Raw genomic sequence first — 22,791 nt, forward strand, 5'->3', positions numbered from 1 at the left:
ACCAAAGAAGAAGAGAATTAGCTAACCGGATGTTACGTAAAACTACAAACAACCCAAGGCTGTTGAATTGTCTGGGGCAAAGCAGCATTTTCTTGAATAACCATAACTGGAAAACGATAATAAATCACTACTGGAAACTTATCAGGCTATAGAAGAAAACTGGGACGGCTGAAGAGCTAGGTAATTTGACCAAGTCTTTGTTTTACCAGTGACACATTCCTTTGATGCTGGGCTTCATCACAAAAACATTAGCTAGCTAGTTAGCTTGCTAGCCTGTTGGTTGGCATTAGTTAGCTAGCCAGAATGATAATTTTGACAGCAACGCAAGTTACTGCAAAATGTTGATGTTGGCTAGAACACTCAGTATGGTCTTTAGCTTTGGTATGATTAGTTTTGAGTTACCAGGTGATGTGTAATGCTAGGAGGCACAGGACGGCGAACAAAACTGGATATGCTATTGAGTTAGCAATCTTCTAGCTAACGTTAACATAGTGAGCATTATACACGCATTAGCTAGTAGAATGCAGAGTGACATTTCAAAGATATGGCGGAAAGAGAAAAAGATGAGACTGCGAAATTGTATACAATTATTTCCAACTGATTAAATCGATAGTTAAACAGTAGCTAGCAAACGTTGTATACCTGACTAACGCAGCCGTATCACAAGGATTAATGTCCCCACTAGTACATGTTAGTTACCTAGATCAGGAGCTTCAACATACGGACAATTGTGGCATTGCCCCTGTGGTTGACCCAGGGTTGTCAATCAGGCCTGGTTATTGTGAAATTGCACCAGGGGGTATGTTCTACACTGAGCCAGAATGTGACCTCTTTGGACGATAAAGCGTTGACCTTTATGGGACGTAAGCCCCCATCCTCCAGCTGTCACTCATGCATGCCAATTAGTTACCAGGCAACTGCCAGTCCAGTCTGGGGAGGATCAAGTAATTTAAGACATAGATTATCCCATATTCAAGGTGCTGCTGTACTTGCATTTTTTTGTTCCCTGAGGCCTGGGAAATAATTGCCCATTTACACAATAGTTTGTATAAGATGTGCACTCCTGCAAATTTTACATTACTGTTTCCTATTCACACAGGTTGGAAAAAGTTTATACAAAACCATGGTGGAATATTATCACATTTTAGGAGTCCTAAGAAATGCATCTCAAGAAGACATAAAAAAAGCGTAAGTAGTCTTGTCAAGTTTAGCGTATGCATTCCAATAGATAGACTGGCACTAGATGTAGATTAATGGATTTTCAGAAGTTTTAAATGTTTGATATACTGAGATAATAAGCTAGGCTTACATTTTAAGTCCCCTTGAGTTGCTGTTTAATGCATTTCTCTGCTTTCAGGTACAGAAAATTGGCACTAAAATGGCATCCTGACAAAAACCCAGAAAATAAGGAAGAAGCAGAGAAAAAGTTCAAAGAACTTTCTGAGGCCTATGAGGTTCTGTCAGATGGTAAGTCATACATTTTGAAAGGCGTTTGAAGCCAAGAGAACACAGTATTTATAATAGATGAACAATAAATAATGCACTGATCTCTGCATCCATGACACGTAAAATACATCTAACCAAAATAAGTTATTTTCAAGGAAGCTGTTTGTTCACATACAATAGCAGCATCCACAACTGTTATGCAATTGTTAAATGGTGTATTAATGCGATGTGAGTAGTTGAGGTTGCGAAAGATTATATTTGATTCCTTTTGAAATTCGCCTTAATAATCCCATAAAGGCTGTATATGCTGATCTGTATTTACTTACCCAGTGTCATGTCCCTCTGAACCCTTGACAAGCATCCAGTGTATCTCACTTGTTATCATCCTGTTTATCATTTTACTGTTTGTTTTGATGTGAGTTTACGTTTTTATATTCTGTTGTAGCCAACAAGAGGAACATGTATGATCGCTATGGTAAAGCAGGCCTAACAACAAACAGTGGAGGAGGTGGTAAGTCCTTTCTTTATTAGGCTCTTGGCGGATTTCAGAAATGTATACAATTATTTTGTGGACGGTTTAATTGTTAGTTACTCTATTCATCTGTAATTAACAATCATAACACTTATTATTATTTCCACTGACCATATTCATCATTTTTGTTTTCATTTAGTTGGACATTACCACAATGGTGATCATTTCAACGAAGGGTTCACGTTCCGCAATCCTGAAGATGTCTTCAGAGAGTTCTTTGGCGGTCGAGATCCTTTTGCGGATTTCTTTGGTGAGCATTTTGTAGCTCAATTGCCCTCAGCTAGGTTTAGACTGTTGTTGTTCATGTTTGCTGTGTTCTAGTGTACTATGGAATATATTGCTTTCTTGTTTTTGACACTTCTCCCAGTCGTATTTAAGGTTAGAACTACAGTTCTAGGCGTTCTGATACTTCTAGCTTGGAGTTTACATTTTTGATAACATAGCTACAGTATTTCACTTTGTGTGTATAGTATTGCTTACTAGGTGTGTCCAATCAATTTTGTAACCACTCCCTCTTTAAATTAGGGCTAATTGGAAAAGCTGTTTTAAAAGAGAACATTGTATTATTTCTTTGTACTCCCTGACGAAGGCCGTGCAGCTGAAATGCGTCAGTTAAAAAAAACGTTGTTTCTATTGAACATAGAAATAGAAATAAAGGCATTTTAATTAATTATATGAAGAGTGCCTTGGTCCTCCTTTCTTTTTGATGACCAATTCACCCCGTTTACCAAAGAGCACCTTCTGTCTACCAAAATGTACTATTGTGTACCTTAGTAGCACTTCCTTTCCTCCTCTTTCTGCGAGCATTGTTTTTTGACTATTAGTAATACATTGTCAACAATATATATATATATATTTTAAAGCTTTTACAGAGAGCGCTGCAGACGGAAGAGGGGGACAATCAGTAGGAGATAGGAGAGGCAGGCAGAGATGAAATGGGCAACCAGAGAAGGAAAGTCAGTGATGAATGAGGGGGCCCAGTCGTCCTTTATGAGGATCATGTTGGGTTGGTTACAATAGACTCAGTATGCTTATCCCAGAAACTAATAATATAAATAATTTAGTTCATAGCATCTACTAGATTGGAGATTTACAGTCAGTAAATTGCATTACATTCACTTTCTGTGCGTAGGTCTATTTATCTGAAAGCATGCAGGCTATTTCTCGTTGTTTATAACTTTAGCTGTCACCCAGAAACTGAACACAGTCTCTCTTCTCTTCACACTGTTTCTTCTCTTCTCCTGCAGGAGGGGATCCGTTTGGGGATGAGTTCTTCGGTGGAGGGAGGAGGCACCACAGGGGAGTGAGCAGGAGTCGAACGGGGGGACCCTTCTTCGGGGGATTTGGTGGCTTCCCACCGTTTGGTGCAGGCTTCACAGCGTTTGACCCAGGTCAGGAAACACAGGTCCCAGATATACAGTATCAGTCAAAAGTTAGGACACACCTACTCATTCAAGGCTTTTTCTTTATTTTTTTACTATTTTCTACATTATAGAATTATAGGGAATACATCAAAACAATGAAATAACACATATGGAATCATGTCACCAAAAAAGTGTTAAACAAATTAAAATAGATTTTATATTTCAGGTTCTTCAAAATAGCCACCCCTTGCCTTGGCAGATTTGCACACTCTTGGCATTCTCTCAACCATCTTCACCTGGAATGCTTTTCCAACAGTCTTGAAGGAGTTCCCACATATGCTGAGCATATTGGCTGCTTTTCCTTCACTCTGTGGTCCAACTCATCCCAAACCATCTCAATTGGGTTGTCTGGTGATTGTGGAGACCAGGTCATCTGATGCAGCACTCCATCACTCTCCTTGGTCAAATAGCCCTTACATGGCCTGGAGGTGTGTCTTGGGTAATTGTCCTGTTGAAAAACAAGTGATAGTCCCACTAAGCGCATACCAGATGGGATGGTGTATCGCTGCATATTGCTGTGGTAGCCATTCTGTTTAAGTGTGCCTTGAATTCTAAATAAACCACCTACAGTGTCACCAGTAAAGCACCATCCCTCCTCCTCCATGCTTCACGGTGAGAACCACAGAGATCATCCATTCACCTGATTTGTGTCTCACAAAGACACGGCGGTTGGAACCAAAAATCTAAAATTTGGACTCATCAGACCAAAGAATAGATTTCCACCAGTCTAATGTCCATTGTTTGTGTTTCTTGGCCCAAGCAAGTGTCTTCTTCTTACTGGTGTCCTTTTAGTAGTGGTTTCTTTGCAGCAATTCAGCCATGAAGGCCTGATTTACGTGGTCTCCTCTGAGCAGTTGATGTTGAGATGTGTCTGTTACTTGAACTCTGTGAAGCATTCATTTGGGCTGCAATTTCTGAGGTGCAATTAACTTTAATGACCTTATCCTCTGCAGCATAGGTAACTATGGGTCTTCCTTTCCTGTGGTGGTCCTCATGAGAGACATTTTCATCATAGCGCTTGATGGTTTTTGCAACTGCACTTGAATGAACTTTCAAAGTTCTTGAAATGTTCCGCATTGACTGACCTTCGTGTCTTAAAGTAATGTACAATGTAAAAATAAAGCCCTTGAATGAGTAGGTGTGTCCAAACGTTTGACTGGTCATGTTTAATCAAAACATTATCCCAAAGAAACAAACATGTATGTTATTTATCAGTTCACCTTCTAATTTCTTAGGAAACACCTGGTCCTGTCTGTACTGTTAAATAAAGTGTAAAGCTATCAATCCAGAATCACTTTTCCTTAAAGCAATTAGAGGATGTATTTGTTGATGCGTTTAGAGATGGGATTGTTATGGATCTATAAGTGAATGTCATCTCTCTGTTCCCTGATAGGCTTTACCTCTTTCGGACACATGGGTCACATGGGCCATATGGGTCCTATGGGCCATATGAGTCACATGGGTCATCTAGGAGGAGGAGGAGGCCATGGTGGCTTCACTGCCTTCTCCTCCACCTCTTTTGGCGGCGGGGGTGGAGGTGGAGGAGGCGGGATGGGCAACTTCCGCTCCGTATCAACCTCCACAAAATTCATCAACGGCAGGAAAATCACAACAAAAAGGTAGATTAGTAGCTCTCTAACCACACAGTGAAGTTGATATTGTTTTGTTTAGTCTTTAATTGTTATGCTGTCAAGCGGAAAATGCAACTAGTTAACTACTTTTCTATTAGGCCAGATAGCCTCTGATGATAGTGTATCCTTTAACATTGGTTCTTATTGAAGTGCATTGATTTAGAAAATGATTTGAATCACCCTCCATACTTTAGAATTGTGGAGAATGGACAGGAACGCGTAGAGGTGGAAGAAGACGGACAGTTAAGATCACTAACCGTCAATGGTAAGGAACAACTACTGCGACTGGATAACAAGTAATCTCCTGGAGCATTACCAGCACAAACTTGAGCTCAAAAAAACAATGTTATGTCATTGTTTGGATGTTTGTACTTATGTTTGGTTTTCCCTTGTTAGAGTTTGTAGGTCAGTGTCCATTGAGTAAATTCAATTTTCTATGCATTTTGTTAATGTATTTATGAATTTGAGCTGTCAACAATTTGGCTCAGGATGGAGTGTTATACTTGCGTTTGGGACCATGGTGTAAGTAAGTTAGGATCAGAGAACTTCTGTTTGTACTGTCTTTCTGTATGCACTTCTTCGCTCTATTGCAGTCTCTCTCTGATAGTGTTTTGGACAAGGAACACTTTGCATTTGGATAAAGCATGACTTTGCTTTTTCATCTGGATATTAATATGAGTGTTAACTGGAAAACGTAACCCTGGCTTTAAAACCCTGTTTACGACCTGATTGCTTATCTAACCTTTGTTAGTAACATTTCTTTTATAAATGCTGGTAGAAAGTGTTAATATGCTATTTTATTTGTTCTAATACTAGTGTTTTTAGTTGTTTTGTTCATTTCAGCATGTATGCCAATAAATGTTGTTCAGTCTTAATGTTATGATTGCATAACCATGCACAAATTAACGATTCATTATATAAATGATACATGAATATACAAGGAATTTTGTGTACTTTGTAAAACAATTTAAAATCAATAAATATGAATTTCATCCTTTTTTGGGGATTGGACGGACAGTCTTGAGTGGCGTGGTGTGCTGTTTCTTCTAGCAGAACAAGCAGTTCATCGTTCTAAACTGCTGCTTTGCTTACAGAGGATTGATCCCTTTCTGTGAGTGCATGCTACTGTACTAACTGCACGAACAGGCTTTCTATCTCCTAGATATCTTTCTATGTGCATTCTATTGTCCTATTTTGCATGACATTTCTGTCTTGTCATTTACTATGTTTTCATGGTGTGAAAGCATAATCAATGGAGGATATTATTGCCATGTATACGATGTCAACTGGTCAGCTGAGTCCATAATAAAGTAGCATGGGAGCTACTTTTACCATAAGAATCACTTTATTGTAGTTTTAGGTATAGTTGACTTGACAAAGTTGCATGCATCTTGATTAGCCTCATTCACATTTATCTCTGCTCATCTACAGTGTATTTGAAAAGTATTCAGACCCCTTGATTTTTTTCCCCACATTTTGTTACGTTACAGCCTTGTTCTTAAATTTATTAAATTGTTCCCCCCATCAATCTACACACAATACCCCATAATGACAAACCCAAAATTGTTTTTAGAATTGTTTTGTGGGTGTATTAAAAAAAACATATAATTTACATAGGTATTCAGACCATTTTACTCAGTACATTGTTAAAGCACCTTTGGCAGCGATTACAGCCTTGAGTCTTCTTGGGCATGACGCTACAAGCTTGGCACACCTGTATTTGGGGAGTTTCTCCCATTCTTCTATGCAGATCTTCTCAAGCTCTGTCAGGTTGGATTTGGATCACCGCTGCAGACATGTTCGATTGGGTTCTAGTCCGGCCTCTGGCTTGGCCACTCTAGGACATTCAGAGACTTCTCCCGAAGCAACTGTCTGTTTAAGGTCGTTGTCCTGTTGGAAGTTTAACCTTCGCCCCAGTCTGAGGTCCTGAGTGCTCGAGCAGGTTTTTATCAAGGTTCTCTCTACTTTGCTCCGTTCCTCTTTCCCTTAATCCTGACTAGTCTCCCAGTCCCTGAAAAAAATCCCCACAGTATGATGCTGCCACCACAATCCATCACCGTAGGGATGGTGCCAGGTTTCCTCCAGACGTTACGCTTGGCATTCAGGTCAAAGAATCTTGGTTTCATCAGACCAGAGAATCTTATAGAAACATCTCAAGGATGATCAATGGAAACAGGATGCACCTGAGCTCAATTTCGAAGTCTCATAGCAAAGGGTCTGAATACTAATGTAAATAAGGTATTTCTGATGGATGAGGGAAGAAAATCATTTAATAAATTTTAGAGTAAGGTTGTATATCAAAATGTGGAAAAAGTCAAGGGGCTTGAATACTTTCCGAATGCACTGTATGTGAGATGATTAAATCCTAATTTTCTATGTTTCACTCCACGCCTCCTTTTTACTGGAAAATGTTTAGAGTTATTGCAGATAGAAAGATGCGATATAGAACAGACTGTGTTCTCTCTCTCACACACACACTCTCACTCCTTTGCTTATATGACCCAAAATAATACACCCTATTGAAAAAGCATCAACTTTCACTCATAATATGTCATTTTTGAGATTTCACAGCATTTTTCCTTTGTCCCTTTTATTTAGCAATTAACTGTTCAGTTCAACATGATCCATCTGATGGTTACACCTGTTTAGGTTCAGTCATTTACCTACTGTACGTCTGTTCTGATCCATGCATGGAAATCCAGTGGAGCGTTTCCTATTGAAGACCGTATGTATTGTAAGGGGTAACTGGTGTCACCCCTCTCTTCTTACAACACCGCATTCCTCTCCCCAGGGGTAAAGCCTATTGCCACAGTTCAAGCAGTCCAACAGGAGGAGTGCAGACAAACTGTTACTGCACACTCTTCCAGTGCACATGCCTCCCGGTCCTCTGTTCCCCATCCTCCTTGTCATCATGTAAAGACTTCCCCCCACAGGCCCACTCCAGACAGAGAGGAGGGAAGGAACCCAGCTTCAGGTTAGATCCACTTTCAATACATGATCCCTAACATTCCCATAATAGTACAGTGGGCAATATTTTTTAAAACATTTTTAAAAGGTACTTGGAAACATCATGGAGAAGGTGTGCAGGGATTCAATTCTCAATCCAAGTGGAATAATGTGTTTTTTGTTTTCATACTGTAGTTTTGGGCCTATCAAAAGAGTAGGAGTTGTGATCTAGTATCAATTTAGCCTTTTAAATCATAATGAATAAGACAAGGAGAGATCTCATCCTAGATCAGGTTTCCTGCTCTGAGACACAATGTGAATATGGGCCCTGGACTCATTGGATCCACAATCAAATAAGCTGTCTTTTTCTTATGCATCTCTCTCCAGTACACAGTGAAAACAAGAGGAAGAAACCCATGCCTGAGCCCACAGAGGATGCCAAAAAGAGAAAAACATGATCCAGTACACACAGATCCTTGTCCTCCTAGTCAGCTACGGAAACAATATGTTATTGATACACCTTTAACAATGAATATTGTTTTAAAGGACACTTTAATATGGGGTCCTCAAAGCGCTTTAGCAAGAATGCACAGATACTGTAAATGTATAATCCTGACTCGTTTTCTATTATATATCCTATTTTACGCCCATAGGAAAATGTGGGGTGCATCCGACTAAATGATTCAGAAAACCATGCAAAATACAATTGAAATGAGTTTAAATCATGACACTTGTCTTCCCTTACATCCAGTAATATACATTACTAAAGGAACACTGTCGATTAGTTTAGCTGAAATATTGAATGGGTGGTGTGCAGGGGTTGACTTGTCAGTCCATTATAATATATGTGATGGATGTTACTTCCTAGCTCCCAGTGCCCTCGGCAGAGGGTTCCATTTGCTCTGGGAGGGGAGGGGCTTGTCCCTGTAGCCCTGGAACAGCTGTGGACCATCATGCTCCTCCTCCACCTCCGAACAGATCTCCATCTTCTGAACGATCAGCTTCAGCAGGTTGTGCTGCTTCTCGATAACATTAGACATCTCCTTCAGCCTGGGTAAATAATAGATCATCTATTTTAATAGTCTAAAAATGTGTGTAGTATTGAAGCGCTTAAAACAAAATTGATAGAATGCACTTTAAATACTGATAAACTAAATACTGATAAACAATATCAGGTTAATACTTGTGCATTGCTCTTCTGTTGTATTTGAATAAGGTCAATCAAACCACTGGTGTGAGCTAAGTCCTCACCTGTACTTCTGTTTACTGATTTCCTGTTCCATAGGTGTAGATGGAGGGGAAGTGGGGCTGAGACGTATTCTCTCATGCCCCATACCCAGCATTGCATAGAACATTTCTCTCTGTTAAAGGAGATTCAGACTATTCATTATTACTATGTTGTTTACCAAACATCTATACCAAAAACTAACAGTGTCCTGTGGTGGGCTTGGACACCCTCCATGTCTCTCCATAAGTATTTCCATGCAGAGTATTAGTTGATTAAACAATCCTTTAAACTAACTGATTCTCAATTTTTATAGATCAATAGATAAACTGAAGAAAGTACTTTATTAAACGCCTTCGAAAGGACCTCAAAATATTTGTTCTGTTTTTCAATTTGAAAGCCCTTCCATTTTACGCAAACATTCAAAGGGCAGTTAACATATTATTTTAAATACGACCACTTGTAGAAAGGACACACCTTTCTGCCGTAGGCTCTGTTAGGGTACTCAGTGAGAGAGGCCTGGTCAACCCTCTTCATTAACCAGTACGGCATCTTCTCCTCCAGACTAGTGTGAAGCTCAATCTGTAGAATAATGGTTTATAATACATGCAGATTTTTTTTTTAAATCCTGGCCGTCAAACACTAGTAAAGAGTTTGAAAATTGACAAAGAAATCAAAACGCACCTGCATTCCCATTTGCTTCAGCACAGCATTCGCCTGTACTTCTGCTATGTCACCAACAGCCAAGCCAATCTATGTCACACAAAAGGTAGTCATGTAGATGCAATGAAGCATCCGTAGTTGATAATGGGAGTGTAAGAAAATTGCTTCCTGTAGGATTTTAGGACTTACCATTAGGTTCATGAGGAGAATGGGCACAGCGAAGGTAAACATAACAAAAATGGCATAGGTCAAAGAAGGGAATGGCAGAATCCCGTTCAGAAATGGCTTCAGGATATTTTCTTGGTAGTTGAGTTCTCCAACCATCATGACAAATACTTGCATGATTGCTAGCAGCATGCTAGATCCACTGTCAACAACGTTCTGGGAACAACGATGCATGAAGTCATATACAGTGAACTCCAAAAGTGTTGGGACAGTGACACATTAGTTTGTTGTTGCTTTGGCTCTGTACTCCAGCACTTTGGATTTGAAGTGCAGAGGTTAGCTTTAATTTGAGGGTATTTTCATCCATATCGGGTGAACCATTAAGAAATTACAGCACTTTATGCGCATAATCCCCCCATATTAGGGAACCAAAAGTATTGGAACAAATTCACTTACAGTTGAAGTAGGAAGTTTACATACAACTTAGCAAAATACATTTCAACTCAGTTTTTCACAATTCCTGACATTTAATCCTTGTAAAAATTCCCTGTCTTAGGTCAGTTAGAATCACCACTTTATTTAAAGAATGTGAAATGTCAGAATAATAGTAGAGATAATTAATTATTTCAGCTTTGATTTATTTCATCACATTCCCAGTGAGTCAGAAGTTTACATACACTCAATTACTATTTGGTAGCATTGCCTTTAAATTATTTAACTTGGGTCAAACGTTTCAGGTAGCCTTCCACAAGCTTCCCACAATAAGTTGGGTGGTTTTGGCCCATTCCTCCTGACAGAGCTGGTGTAACTGAGTCAGGTTTGTAGGCCTCTTTGCTTGCATACTCTTTTTCAGTTCTACCCACACATTTTCTATGGGATTGAGGTCAGGGCTTTGTGATGGTCACTCCAACACCTTGACTTTGTTGTCCTTAAGCCATTTTGCAGCAACTTTGGAAGTATGCTTGGGGTCATTGTCCATTTGGAAGACCCATTTGCGACCAAGCTTTAACTTCCTGACTGATGTCTTGAGATGTTGCTTCAATATATCCACATAATTTTCCTCCCTCATGATGCCATCTATTTGGTGAAGAGCACCAGTCCCTCCTGCAGCAAAGCATCCCCACAACATGAGGCTGCCACCCCCGTGCTTCATGGTTGGGATGATGTTCTTCGGCTTGCAAGCCTCCCCCTTTTTCCTCCAAACATAACGATGGTCATAATGGTCAAACAGTACTATTTTTGTTCATCAGACCAGAGGACATTTCTCCAAAAAGTACGATCTTTGTCCCCAAGTGCAGTTTCAAAACGGCGGTTTTGGAGCAGTGGCTTCTTCCTTGCAGGTTATGTCGAAATAGGACTCATTTTACTGTGAATATAGATACTTTCGTACCTGTTTCCTCCAGCATCTTCACAAGGTCCTTTGCTGTTGTTCTGGGATTGATTTGCACTTTTCGCACCAAAGTACGTTCATCTCTAGGAGACAGAACGCGTATGACGGCTGCGTGGTCCCATGGTGTTTATTCTTGCGTACTATTGTTTGTACAGATGAATGTGGTACCTTCAAGAGTTTGGAAATTGCTCCCAAGGATGAACCAGACTTGCGGAGGTCTACAATATTTTTTTTCTGAGGTCTTGTCTGTTATATTTAGATTTTCCCATTATGTCAAGCAAAGAGGCACTGAGTTTGAAGGTACACCTCCAATTGACTTAAATTATGTAAATTAGCCTTTCAGAAGCTTCTAAAGCCATGACATAATTTTCTGGAATTTTCCAAGCTGTTTAAAGGTACAGTCAACTTAGTGAATGTTAACTTCTGCCCCACTGGAATTGTGATACAGTGAATTATAAGTGAAATAATCTGTCTGTAAACAATTGTTGGAAAAATTACTTGTGTCATGCACAAAGTAGATGTCCTAACCGTCTTGCCAAAACTATAGTTTGTTTACAAGAAATTTGTGGAGGGGTTGAAAAACGAGTTTGAATGACTCCAACCTAAGTGGATGTAAACTTCTGACTTCAACTGTATATGTGTATTAAAGAAGTCAAAAGTTAAGTATTTGGTTCCATATTCCTAGCACGCAATGATTACATCCAGTTTGCGACTCTACACATTTGTTGGATGCATTTGCTGTTTGTTTTGGTTACGTTTCAGATTATTTTGTACCCAATAGAAATGAATGGTAAATAATGTGTTTGTTGCATTTTGGAGTCACTGTTTCTACCATGATTATGGATAACCCTGAATAAATTGTGAATTATGGTGAGTGAGAAAGTTAGACACACAAATATCACCCCCCCCCCCCCCCCCCCCCCAAAAAAAAATGCTATCCTCTCCTATTATTGTAATGGTGAAAGGTTAGCATGTGTTGGGGGTATGACATTTGTGCGTTTTGTAACTTTCTAACTCATCATTATTCACGATTCATTCAGGATTATCCGTAATCATGATAGCATCCTCATTAATGTAGTAGTGTTAGAAAGATATTATATTCTTATTTACAATAAAAGAGACTCCAAAATGACACACTACATTTTTTACCATTATTTTCTAATGAACACAAAATAATCTGAAACCACCAAAAATGCATCCAACACATTTGTAGAGTCACAAGCTTGTTGTAGTCATTGCGTGCTATGAATATGGGACCCAATACTTCACTTTTGACTACTTTAAAATGCATTAGTTCATTTGTCCCAGTATTTTTGGTCCCCTAAAATGGGAGGACTACAGTATGCACAAAAAGTGCTGTAATTTCTAAACGGTTCACCCCATATGAATGAAAATACCCTCAGATTAAAGCTGACAGTCTGCACTTTAACCTCATAGTCATTGCATCATTTAAAATCCAAAGCGCTGGAGTACAGAGCCAAAACAACAACAAATGTGTCCCTCTCGCCAATGCTTTCGGAGCTCACTGTAACTGTAGAAATGCATTATACAAATACAGGTACAAGTTATTGGTCATTTCTAACAGACGTTCACAGACAAAACATTCAGCTACATACATTACACAATACAATGTTCTTCACATGGAGATAAAACATTGTTACATCTCTATGGTCCTGTAAACATACCTGGTCTTGTATCAGGGCATAGAAAGCCAATGCAAATGCAAGCAGCAAGAAGAAGAACAGTACAATGATGCTTAAAAGAGTTTTTGCAATCTCTAAAAACATCACCACGTAGATCCCAACACGTTCAAACCTGTGGACCAATAGTGATTTCATTTCTTAAAATTGCTTTTGTTGATAAAAAATACATTTGATCAGTTAATATAAATAAATGTTTCTTCAAAGAGGAATCTCAGTAAACCTACACTATTTTATGTAATAAATAAAAAAACATTCAGTCTCCATACCGTTGGAAATAGAGGAGAAAGTTGATCCAGGATAGAAGAACTGCCACTACCCCAGCCTCCCAATGCCATGTCTCCTTGAAGTCCATCAGTAAAGGGATCACAAACAACAGAGAACTGACGGCAGCACCCCAGTCTAATGCATTGGTCACATCACGGAAGTACTTTGAACCCTTGAATAGAAACACATCAAATTAACGTCTATTTCAAAATTGTAACAAATTCGGGAGGTAGCCCCGAATGGGTCTCGAACCCGGGTTCAGCGACTGTCAACCAACCACCTTAAACTTTATACCAAGTTATCCAAACTCTTTGACAAGGTTTCTAGGTGTTGGGTTAACTTCGCTACAATATATTTAAAAGGATCAATTCACACTACCAGATAAATCACATACCATGGATTGAGGCTACAGTATGTAGAACAGATGTATATTTCCATGATTACCTGCTGAACTATCTGCACCAGCTCCTTGACAACTGTGTACAGATTCATGGCAAGAATCAGGAACATGCAGGTGGTGATAAGATAGCATTGCTGTGAAGATGGAGGAGTTGTTATTGAATTGGGTTTCTGAGACAAACAAATACACTAGGAAAGAAGTCAAATGTCTTGCTGTGGATGTAATCGGATCTCATACGGCACCTTATCAAGGGAGGTGGTCACCATGCTTACTGATGATGATGGTGATGTAGTACGGGTGACATTGGTGTTGAGGATGGGCTTCAGAGTATGAATGATGTGTGTCAGAGGCCCCAGACCAAGTGAGTAGACAGCCAGATTGAGCAGATGCACTTTGATACCATAGGCGTTCCTAAATAGATATAAGAAACCATTTGGTGAGTATTCGCAGGTGACTGTTCACTAATATATTTTGTATGTAGCTTACTATATACTGTAGTTTGGCATGACTTTTAATTTGATGTTGTCAATATTTACAGGGTTGGAGACAGTAGTGTCATGTTAATATTTACAGTGTTGGAGACAGTAGTATGATGTTAATATTTACAGTGTTGGAGACAGTAGTATCATGTTAATATTTACAGTGTTGGAGACAGTAGTATCATGTTAATATTTACAGTGTGGAAGACAGTAGTGTCATGTTAATATTTACAGTGTGGAAGACAGTAGTGTCATGTTAATATTTACAGTGTGGAAGACAGTAGTGTCATGTTAATATTTACAGTGTGGAAGACAGTAGTGTCATGTTGATATTTACAGTGTTGGAGACAGTAGTATCATGTTAATATTTACAGTGTGGAAGACAGTAGTGTCATGTTAATATTTACAGTGTGGAAGACAGTAGTGTCATGTTGATATTTACAGTGTGGAAGACAGTAGTGTCATGTTAATATTTACAGTGTGGAAGACAGTAGTATGATGTTAATATTTACAGTGTGGAAGACAGTAGTATGATGTTAATATTTACAGTGTGGAAGACAGTAGTATCATGTTAATATTTACAGTGTGGAAGACAGTAGTGTCATGTTAATATTTACAGTGTGGAAGACAGTAGTATCATGTTAATATTTACAGTGTGGAAGACAGTAGTGTCATGTTGATATTTACAGTGTTGGAGACAGTAGTATCATGTTAATATTTACAGTGTGGAAAACAGTAGTATGATGTTAATATTTACAGTGTGGAAGACAGTAGTATCATGTTAATATTTACAGTGTTGGAGACAGTAGTATCATGTTAATATTTACAGTGTGGAAGACAGTAGTGTCATGTTAATATTTACAGTGTGGAATACAGTAGTATCATGTTAATATTTACAGTGTGGAAGACAGTAGTATCATGTTAATATTTACAGTGTGGAAGACAGTAGTGTCATGTTGATATTTACAGGGTTGGAGACAGTAGTATGATGTTGATATTTACAGTGTTGAAGACAGTAGTATCATGTTGATATTTACAGTGTGGAAGACAGTAGTATCATGTTGATATTTACAGTGTGGAAGACAGTAGTATCATGTTGATATTTACAGTGTGGAAGACAGTAGTATCATGTTAATATTTGCAGTGTGGAAGACAGTAGTATCATGTTGATATTTACAGTGTGGAAGACAGTAGTATCATGTTAATATTTACAGTGTGGAAGACAGTAGTATCATGTTGATATTTACAGGGTTGGAGACAGTAGTATCATGTTAATATTTACAGTGTGGAAGACAGTAGTATCATGTTGATATTTACAGTGTGGAAGACAGTAGTATAACGATAACGTATTATGATAAAGGTCATGCAGTGTCACTCACCATTTCATTTCTAGATACTTCTTGCAGACAGGATGGGTCAGAAGCTCTATGCAATTAAATTGCACCATGGACTAGTAAAAAAATAACAGTATAAACACTTTGAATACATTTCAGATAATTATGTTTTCCTTTTCACTATCCAACAATGTTGTGTTGTGGGAATGACAAATACATGCAGTGCATTCAGAAAGTGATTTTTTCCACATTTTGTTACGTTACAGCTTCATTCTAAAATGAATTAAATATTTTTTTCCCCTCGTCAATGTACCCAAAATACTCCATAATCACAAAGCAAAAACAGGTTTTTAGAAATGTTTGCTAATTTACAAAAAATAAAAAAATGAAATATCACATTTGCATAAATATTCAGACCCTTTAAGCAATACATTTTTGAAGCACCTTTGGCAGTGATTACAGCCTTAAGTCTTCTTGGGTATAATGCTACAAGCTTGGCACACCTGTATTTGGGGAGTTTCTCCCATTCTTCTCTGCAGATCCTCTCAAGCTCTGTCAGGTTGGATGGGGAGCTTCGATGCACAGCTATTTTCAGGTCTCTCCAGAGATGTTCGATCGGGTTCAAGTCCGGGCTCTGGCTGGGCCACTCAAGGACATTCAGAGACTTGTCCAGGAGCCACTCCTGTGTTGTCTTGGCTGTGTGTTTAGGTTCACCTTCCTGTTGGAACCCCAGTCTGAGGTCCTGAGCTCTCTGGAGCAGGTTTTCATCAAGGATCTCTCTATACTTTGCTTCGTTCATCTTACCCTCAATCCTGACTAGTCTACCAGTCCCTGCCTCTGAAAAACATCCCCACAGCATGAAGCTGCCACCACCATGCTTCACCGTAGGGATGGTGCCAGGTTTTCTCCAGACGTGACACTTGGCATTCAGGCCAAAGAGTTCAATCTTGGTTTCATCAGACCAGAGAATCTTGTTTCTCATAGTCTGAGAGTCTTTAGGTGCCTTTTGGCAAACTCCAAGTAGGCCGTCATGTGCCTTTTACTGAGGAGTAGCTTCCGTCTGGCCACTCTACCATAAGGGCCTTATTGGTGGAGTGCTGCAGAGATGGTTGTTCTTTTGGAAGGTTCTCCCATCTCCACAGAGGAACTCTGGAGCTCTGTCAGAGTGATTGCTCAGATTGCTCAGTTTGGTGGTCTTGGTGGTTCCAAACTTCTTCCATTTAAGAATGATGGAGGCCACTGTGTTTTTGGGGAACTTCAATGCTGCAGACATTGTTTGGTACCCTTCCCCAGATCTGTGCCTCGACACAATATTGTCTCGGAGCTCTACGGACAATTCCTTCGACCTCATGGCTTGGTTTTTACTCTGACATACACTGTCAACTGTGGGACCTTATCTATACAGGCGTGTGCCTTTCCAATCATGTCCAATCAATTGAATTTACCACAGGTGGACTCCAATCAAGTTGTAGAAACATCTCAAGGATTATCAATGGAAACAGGATGCACCTGAGCTCAATTTTGATTATGCAAGAATGTTCAAAGGTAAATACACAACGCAGAGGACTAAAGGTCAAGAGGGGAACTGAAGATTAATGGTTTAGGGACACGGGAGGAATTTCAGTCCAGGACTCATAGCTACATGTGGCAAGTTCTCATTGGTCCAAATTGTCTATACATTGAGCCTGAAACGGGATACTTGTTATTTGGCCATTGGCCCAATTTTGCTGCAAGGAATTCTAATTTGTCAACCGCAGGCTAGGGTTAAGGACAGGGTAGAATGAACATCTGTCATCTACTTTCCAGCATAACAACTATGATTTGTTCTCTTTGTATAAATATATTTTTCTTCCCCTGATTTGCTTTGGGGTCTGTGTTATTAAAGAATAACATCAACTGCTCACAATTCTCATAGCAAAGGGACTGAATACTTCTGTAAATTTGGTGTTTCTGTTTTTATATTTAATACTTTGCAGAAATGTCTAAAAACCTATTTTCAATTTGTCATTATGGGATATTGTGTGTAGATTGCTGGAAGTAAAAAAAAAAAAAATCAATTTAAGAATAATATTGTAATGTAACAAAATGTGGGAAAAGTCAAGGGGTCAAATTACATTCCGAAGTCACTGTTTATGACCTGTTTCTGATATTGCACTGTTTTGCTTTTAAAGTGTAAGTTGGGGAAACTTCATGGCCCTTAACCCTAGAGAAAAATTCCATGTTTGAAAACAGTGCAGTTCAGTTTACAGTAGTGTTTCACAACCCTGGTCCTCCAGTACCCTCAACAGTACACATTTTCTTTGTAGCCCTGGACAAACACACCTCATTCAACTCATTGAGGGCTTGATGATTAGTTGACAAGTTGAATCAGGTGTGCTTGTCCAGGGTTACAATAAAAATATGTACTGTTTTGGGTACTGTAGGATCAGAGTTGGGAAACACTACTCTACAGTATTGCAGTGGGTACTAACGTTTAGAGCAGTGAGAGGCTGGAAGTAGTAGCTTTTGTCTGTTTTTCCAAGCTTAATGACATGAATGGGAGCTTGGAGCCATTTGAAAGTGTACTCGATCTGTTGATAAAAGACATATTAGTTTACAACACACCCTAACTGGAATGTTTTTGTGCATTTGATTAAGCAATAATGAACCTGAGTTTTAAGAAGGTAATACCAAATACAGAATAGAGAGAACAGACGTACAGAGTAGTTGTAACTATTCACGTCATCATCTGACTCCTTCACACAAGTGTCCAAAAGATGCTGTGGAGAAACACTGCACCATTAATGTTTTCTAATGTGCTGACTGAGAAATGGGAGATTTGTATCCATTTCCTTTATGATAGTTTCCTTTATGCATAGTTAAAAAAAAAAAACTAACTTTGAATGACTCAGGCAGGAACTCTATCATGTCCATGACAACACATCGCTTAGTTGACTTCACTTTGAACAATAGCATAGCCTCAGCACATCTGAAACAAACAGGTTATATTGTACATGTCAATATGGCATTGTCATGCAATCCAACTGAATACCAATAATCAAACACATCACTGTACTGTCAAAGCATCGTAACAGCACATAGATAAAGTGTCCACTGTATCTTGCAACAGTGGCCCAACCTCTCATTGTGGATGACAGCGAAGACAACGTCTTTCCTGCCGTTGAGAACAGCTTCGTGGAGGAAGGAGGCATCACTCTTGTTGAGCGTCATCTGGGCCCCTCTGCCCAGGAGCAGTGTCACTGCAGCCGCATGGCCCTCCCTGGCAGCCAGATGTAACGCCGTGTTCTGCACCAACAGTAAAACATAGCACTTCGAAATTAGAACAGAGGATTGTATATAACGGCAACAATAACCTTTGGATTTCCTTTTTCAGAAAGAGGAATGATATCTATTTGTGGAAGACTTTCTCAGTATTTCAACATAGACATCTTACTCCCTCAAGCTAAACAGAAAGGAAACAGATAAAATGAGCCCACCTCAGGGTAAGGGAATGTGAAGATGAGCCCACCTCAGGGTAAGGGGAATGTGAAGATGAGCCCATCTCAGGGTAAGGGAATGTGAAGATGAGCCCACCTCAGGGTAAGGGAATGTGAAGATGAGCCCACCTCAGGGTAAGGGAATGTGAAGATGAGCCCATCTCAGGGTAAGGGAATGTGAAGATGAGCCCATCTCAGGGTAAGGGAATGTGAAGATGAGCCCATCTCAGGGTAAGGGAATGTGAAGATGAGCCCACCTCAGGGTAAGGGAATGTGAAGATGAGCCCATCTCAGGGTAAGGGAATGTGAAGATGAGCCCACCTCAGGGTAAGGGAATGTGAAGATGAGCCCACCTCAGGGTAAGGAAATGTGAAGATGAGCCCACCTCAGGGTAAGGGAATGTGTAAAAAGAGAGGACCCAAACCATGTCTTCATCTGTTTTGTCCAGCAGTTTGATATTTGATTGCAGGAGTATGATCATGGTCTGGGTATATCCCTCTGCTGCAGCGTGATGTAGACAGGTCCAACCTTTAGAATCACTGCAATGGCATATAGTAAACATTAATTAGTACTGCAGCTGATTCAAAATGGAAAATCTAGTAAAAATATAGACATTGTTTTCCACTGGTTTGGGCAATAATGGTTCACCTCACTTGGATTAACATTGAGTTTGAGTGAGTGTGTGCGTAGCAGGTCTGAAATACTGTCAGTGGTGTAAAGTAATTAAGTAAAAATACTTGAAAGTACTACTTAAGTAGTGTTTTTGGGTATCTGTACTTAACCACTTTACTTTAACTTTAACTTTTACTTCAGTACATTCCTAAAGAAAATAATGTACTTTTTACTCCATACATTTTCCCTGACACCCAAAAGTACTCGTTACATTTTGAATACTTAGCAATACAGGAAATGTGTCTAATTCACACACTTATCAAGATAACATCCCTACTGCCTCTGATCTGGCAGACTCACTAAACACATGCTTTGAATGTAAATTATGTCTGAGTGTTGGAGCATGCCTCTGTCTATCTGTAAAAAAAGAAAGAAAGAAAATGATGCCATCTGGTTTGCTTTATATAAGGAATAAAAAATTATTTATTTGTTATAATTAAGTATATTTTAGCAATTACATTTTCCTTTAATACTTAATGTTATTTAAAACCAAATACTTTTGGACTTTTACTCAAGTAGTATTGTCACGACTTCCGCTGAAGTCGGTCCCTCTCCTTGTCCCTCTCCTTGTTCGGGCGGCGTTCGGTGGGCGTTCGGCTGTCGACGTCACCGGCTTTCTAGCCACCACCGATCCACTTTTCATTTTCCATTTGTTCTGTCTTTGTCTTATCACACCTGGCTTTGCTTAATCAATTACTTGCTTGTTATTTAACCCCCTGTTCTACATGTTGTATTTGTGAGTGATTGTTTGTTGTATTGTGTGTGTATATTACGTGTTATGTTTGAATTTTTGACTAAAGTATTTTATTACTCATATCTGCTGTCCTGCGCCTGACTCATCTCACCAGCTACACACAGACGCCTTTACAAGTATTTTACTGGGTGACTTTCACTTTTACTTGAGTCATTTTCTATTAAGGTATCTTTACTTTTACTCAAGTATGAAAATGTGGGTACTTTTTCCACCACTGAGTACTGTACCTGTGGAACAGAGCTCCTTTCCGCAGCAGTAGCTCCAGCACTTTAATATGGCCGCCTCGGGATGCCAGGTGGAGGGGAGTCATCCCCCTCTCATCTCCCTCGTTCAGCAGCCTGGTGCAGGTCATCCACTCCAGGAGTCTGTGGCAGGTGTTTATCCTCCCATACCTGGAATAGAAAAGATTGATCATAAAAAGTAAGTTATCAAATACAACTAATGCTAAACTGAAAACCAGCCAAAATAGCAAACTGTGAAATTGTTCATGTTTATGGGGTATAATGAGTCTATTGACAACTCAATGAGTCAATAATGTAGAGATTTATTCAGAATTATAAACTGGGTGGGTCGAGCCCTGAATGCTGATTGGCTGACAGCCGTGGTATATCAGACCTTATACACTGGGTATGACACAACGTTTACTGCACTAATTACGTTGGTAAGCAGTTTATAATAACAATAAAGCACCTCGGGGGTAAGTGATATATGGCCAATATACCACGGCTACGGGCTGTGTCCGCATTGCGTCATGCCTAAGAACAGCCCTTAGCCGTTGTATATTGGCCATATACCACGTCTTACTCCTTAAGTTACTCACTCGGCTGCGAAATGCAGTGCAGATTTCTTCTGCTTAGACTTCTGATCTAGCGAGACGTTGAGTCCGAGCATGTCCGTCACTGACTCTGGGATTCCCAGTCTGCAGGCGTAATGCAGGGGAGTACAACCCTCCTTGTCCTCCGCACCCAGGAGCTCTCTCACATTGCTGCACTGTGTGGCAAAAGACAATATGATAACATTGGGGTCTCAAGAGTCAAACTAAGTGTTTACTGCAAACTTTATTCAAAATGATTGTACATGTCAATCCTACTGAGACAGTCACAAGAAGATATATGGTTTAATAATGAACCTTGTTTAATACAAAGGCTAACACTTATGATCCTGTGATCCTACTTCTTCTTCGTGTGTTGGATTTGCTTCAAGTTCTCAACGCTAGGTGGCAGTAATGCACTACGTGTTCGTTCTTACAAGATCCCCCCCACTAGAGCTCATTAAAACATACTGTATGAGCTCATTGCAATATTTAGAACTTATGACGTTGCCTTAAAATTTTAACATGGATCTCAGCGTAATTTTGGAAGCTTCATCATTGCTATTGAAACTTCTAGCAGGTACGTTCATTATAGAATAATTACCTGTAAGACTTCTGGAGGAAGGTTTTTCAGACCTTTAGGCTGCAAGATGGTAAGGTGAAGGAAATTGCAGTCATATTTGTCTTTTATTTTCAAATTAGCCCCTAAAATAGGAGAGGATGAACAGGATCATGACAAACCATACAATAGTGTAAACTACATGTGAGACATATGCTTCTCTTTGAGAAACGTACCATGTGTAAGAAGAAGGCCCACTGTTTTCCATGCACTACAGCTTGTTGCCAGAAGCAGTGGCGTATGACCCTTACAGTCAATGGAATTAATGTCTGCACCCTGTCAAAGAATAAATATGAATATGATGAGATCGGGAAACACTGGAAATATTCATATTTTTCTCTTGGTACTTTTCTTGTTTTGTGTTCACCTTTGAAATGAGGTACTCAGCCAATCCAACATGGTCAAATATTGTTGCCCTGTTGGTGAAAAATATGATAAAAGAGTAAGAGAGTAGGATATCATGTTTACCTAAATGTCTTGTCCAATGAAAATGCATACAGTAAACAGTGTACTACTTATGCAGTGGAGTTTGGCTAGCTCCATCTGGGATATTGATGACATCACAGACTCTATCATATGCCGATAGCATGAGTTTGACGGCCTCGGATGCTCCCTGGGTGCAGGCAAAGTGGAGGGCTGTGGATTTGTCACACTGTAAAGAGAAGCACAAAGACATGACAGAGGTCACAATGACAGACCAGTTTGAAATGATGTCAGGATATTACAGACACTGGTCCGTTCCCCTTGATTAGATTTAGAGTGGATTTGGTTCTTCCGATGTCTTCCGATGTCTCTTGGGTGTAACATGAACTGACAATGTACCCATTATGAGTGGAGGCATAATAACTCATTGTTGC

The 22,791-nt window shown here is 39.5% G+C and overlaps 2 protein-coding genes across 2 annotated transcripts in view; one reads left to right on the forward strand and one right to left on the reverse strand.

Annotated features, from left to right (window-relative positions):
- On the forward strand, window positions 1–8,701 carry LOC110530357 (dnaJ homolog subfamily B member 6). The gene is made up of 10 exons (XM_021613344.3): window positions 1–180; window positions 1,100–1,188; window positions 1,358–1,467; window positions 1,892–1,957; window positions 2,118–2,228; window positions 3,226–3,369; window positions 4,796–5,021; window positions 5,228–5,298; window positions 7,825–8,007; window positions 8,367–8,701. The coding sequence occupies exons 2-10, from the start codon at window positions 1,124–1,126 to the stop codon at window positions 8,435–8,437; spliced, it is 1,047 nt and encodes a 348-aa protein (XP_021469019.2). The 5' UTR covers window positions 1–180; window positions 1,100–1,123; the 3' UTR covers window positions 8,438–8,701.
- LOC110530358 (transient receptor potential cation channel subfamily A member 1) overlaps window positions 8,515–22,791 on the reverse strand; it is a 26,296-nt gene continuing 12,019 nt past the window's right edge. The window contains exons 7-27 of the mRNA XM_036985990.2: window positions 22,450–22,586; window positions 22,302–22,350; window positions 22,111–22,210; window positions 21,920–22,020; window positions 21,325–21,494; window positions 20,732–20,896; window positions 19,503–19,617; window positions 18,721–18,887; window positions 18,480–18,570; window positions 18,302–18,361; window positions 18,074–18,172; window positions 15,648–15,718; window positions 14,032–14,200; window positions 13,834–13,923; window positions 13,392–13,561; window positions 13,108–13,237; window positions 10,057–10,248; window positions 9,889–9,957; window positions 9,682–9,786; window positions 9,231–9,340; window positions 8,515–9,029 (exon numbers count right to left, since the gene is read on the reverse strand). Of these exons, the coding sequence (XP_036841885.2) occupies window positions 8,837–9,029; window positions 9,231–9,340; window positions 9,682–9,786; window positions 9,889–9,957; window positions 10,057–10,248; window positions 13,108–13,237; window positions 13,392–13,561; window positions 13,834–13,923; window positions 14,032–14,200; window positions 15,648–15,718; window positions 18,074–18,172; window positions 18,302–18,361; window positions 18,480–18,570; window positions 18,721–18,887; window positions 19,503–19,617; window positions 20,732–20,896; window positions 21,325–21,494; window positions 21,920–22,020; window positions 22,111–22,210; window positions 22,302–22,350; window positions 22,450–22,586 (2,553 nt within the window). The 3' untranslated portion in view covers window positions 8,515–8,836. The remainder of the gene's footprint in view (window positions 9,030–9,230; window positions 9,341–9,681; window positions 9,787–9,888; window positions 9,958–10,056; window positions 10,249–13,107; window positions 13,238–13,391; window positions 13,562–13,833; window positions 13,924–14,031; window positions 14,201–15,647; window positions 15,719–18,073; window positions 18,173–18,301; window positions 18,362–18,479; window positions 18,571–18,720; window positions 18,888–19,502; window positions 19,618–20,731; window positions 20,897–21,324; window positions 21,495–21,919; window positions 22,021–22,110; window positions 22,211–22,301; window positions 22,351–22,449; window positions 22,587–22,791) is intronic.

This window comes from Oncorhynchus mykiss, chromosome 8 (genome assembly GCF_057628025.1).
Source record: "Oncorhynchus mykiss isolate SJ-2025 chromosome 8, ASM5762802v1, whole genome shotgun sequence".
Lineage (NCBI taxonomy): Eukaryota > Metazoa > Chordata > Actinopteri > Salmoniformes > Salmonidae > Oncorhynchus > Oncorhynchus mykiss.

Excerpts from the sequence above, each read along its gene's own strand:
- LOC110530357 (XM_021613344.3), top strand. The coding sequence starts at position 1,124 with ATGGTGGAATATTATCACATTTTAGGAGTCCTAAGAAATGCATCTCAA. Across the intron at positions 1,189-1,357 it reads CAAGAAGACATAAAAAAAGC|GTACAGAAAATTGGCACTAA; the intron begins GTAAGTAGTCTT and ends CTCTGCTTTCAG. Across the intron at positions 1,468-1,891 it reads CTATGAGGTTCTGTCAGATG|CCAACAAGAGGAACATGTAT; the intron begins GTAAGTCATACA and ends ATTCTGTTGTAG.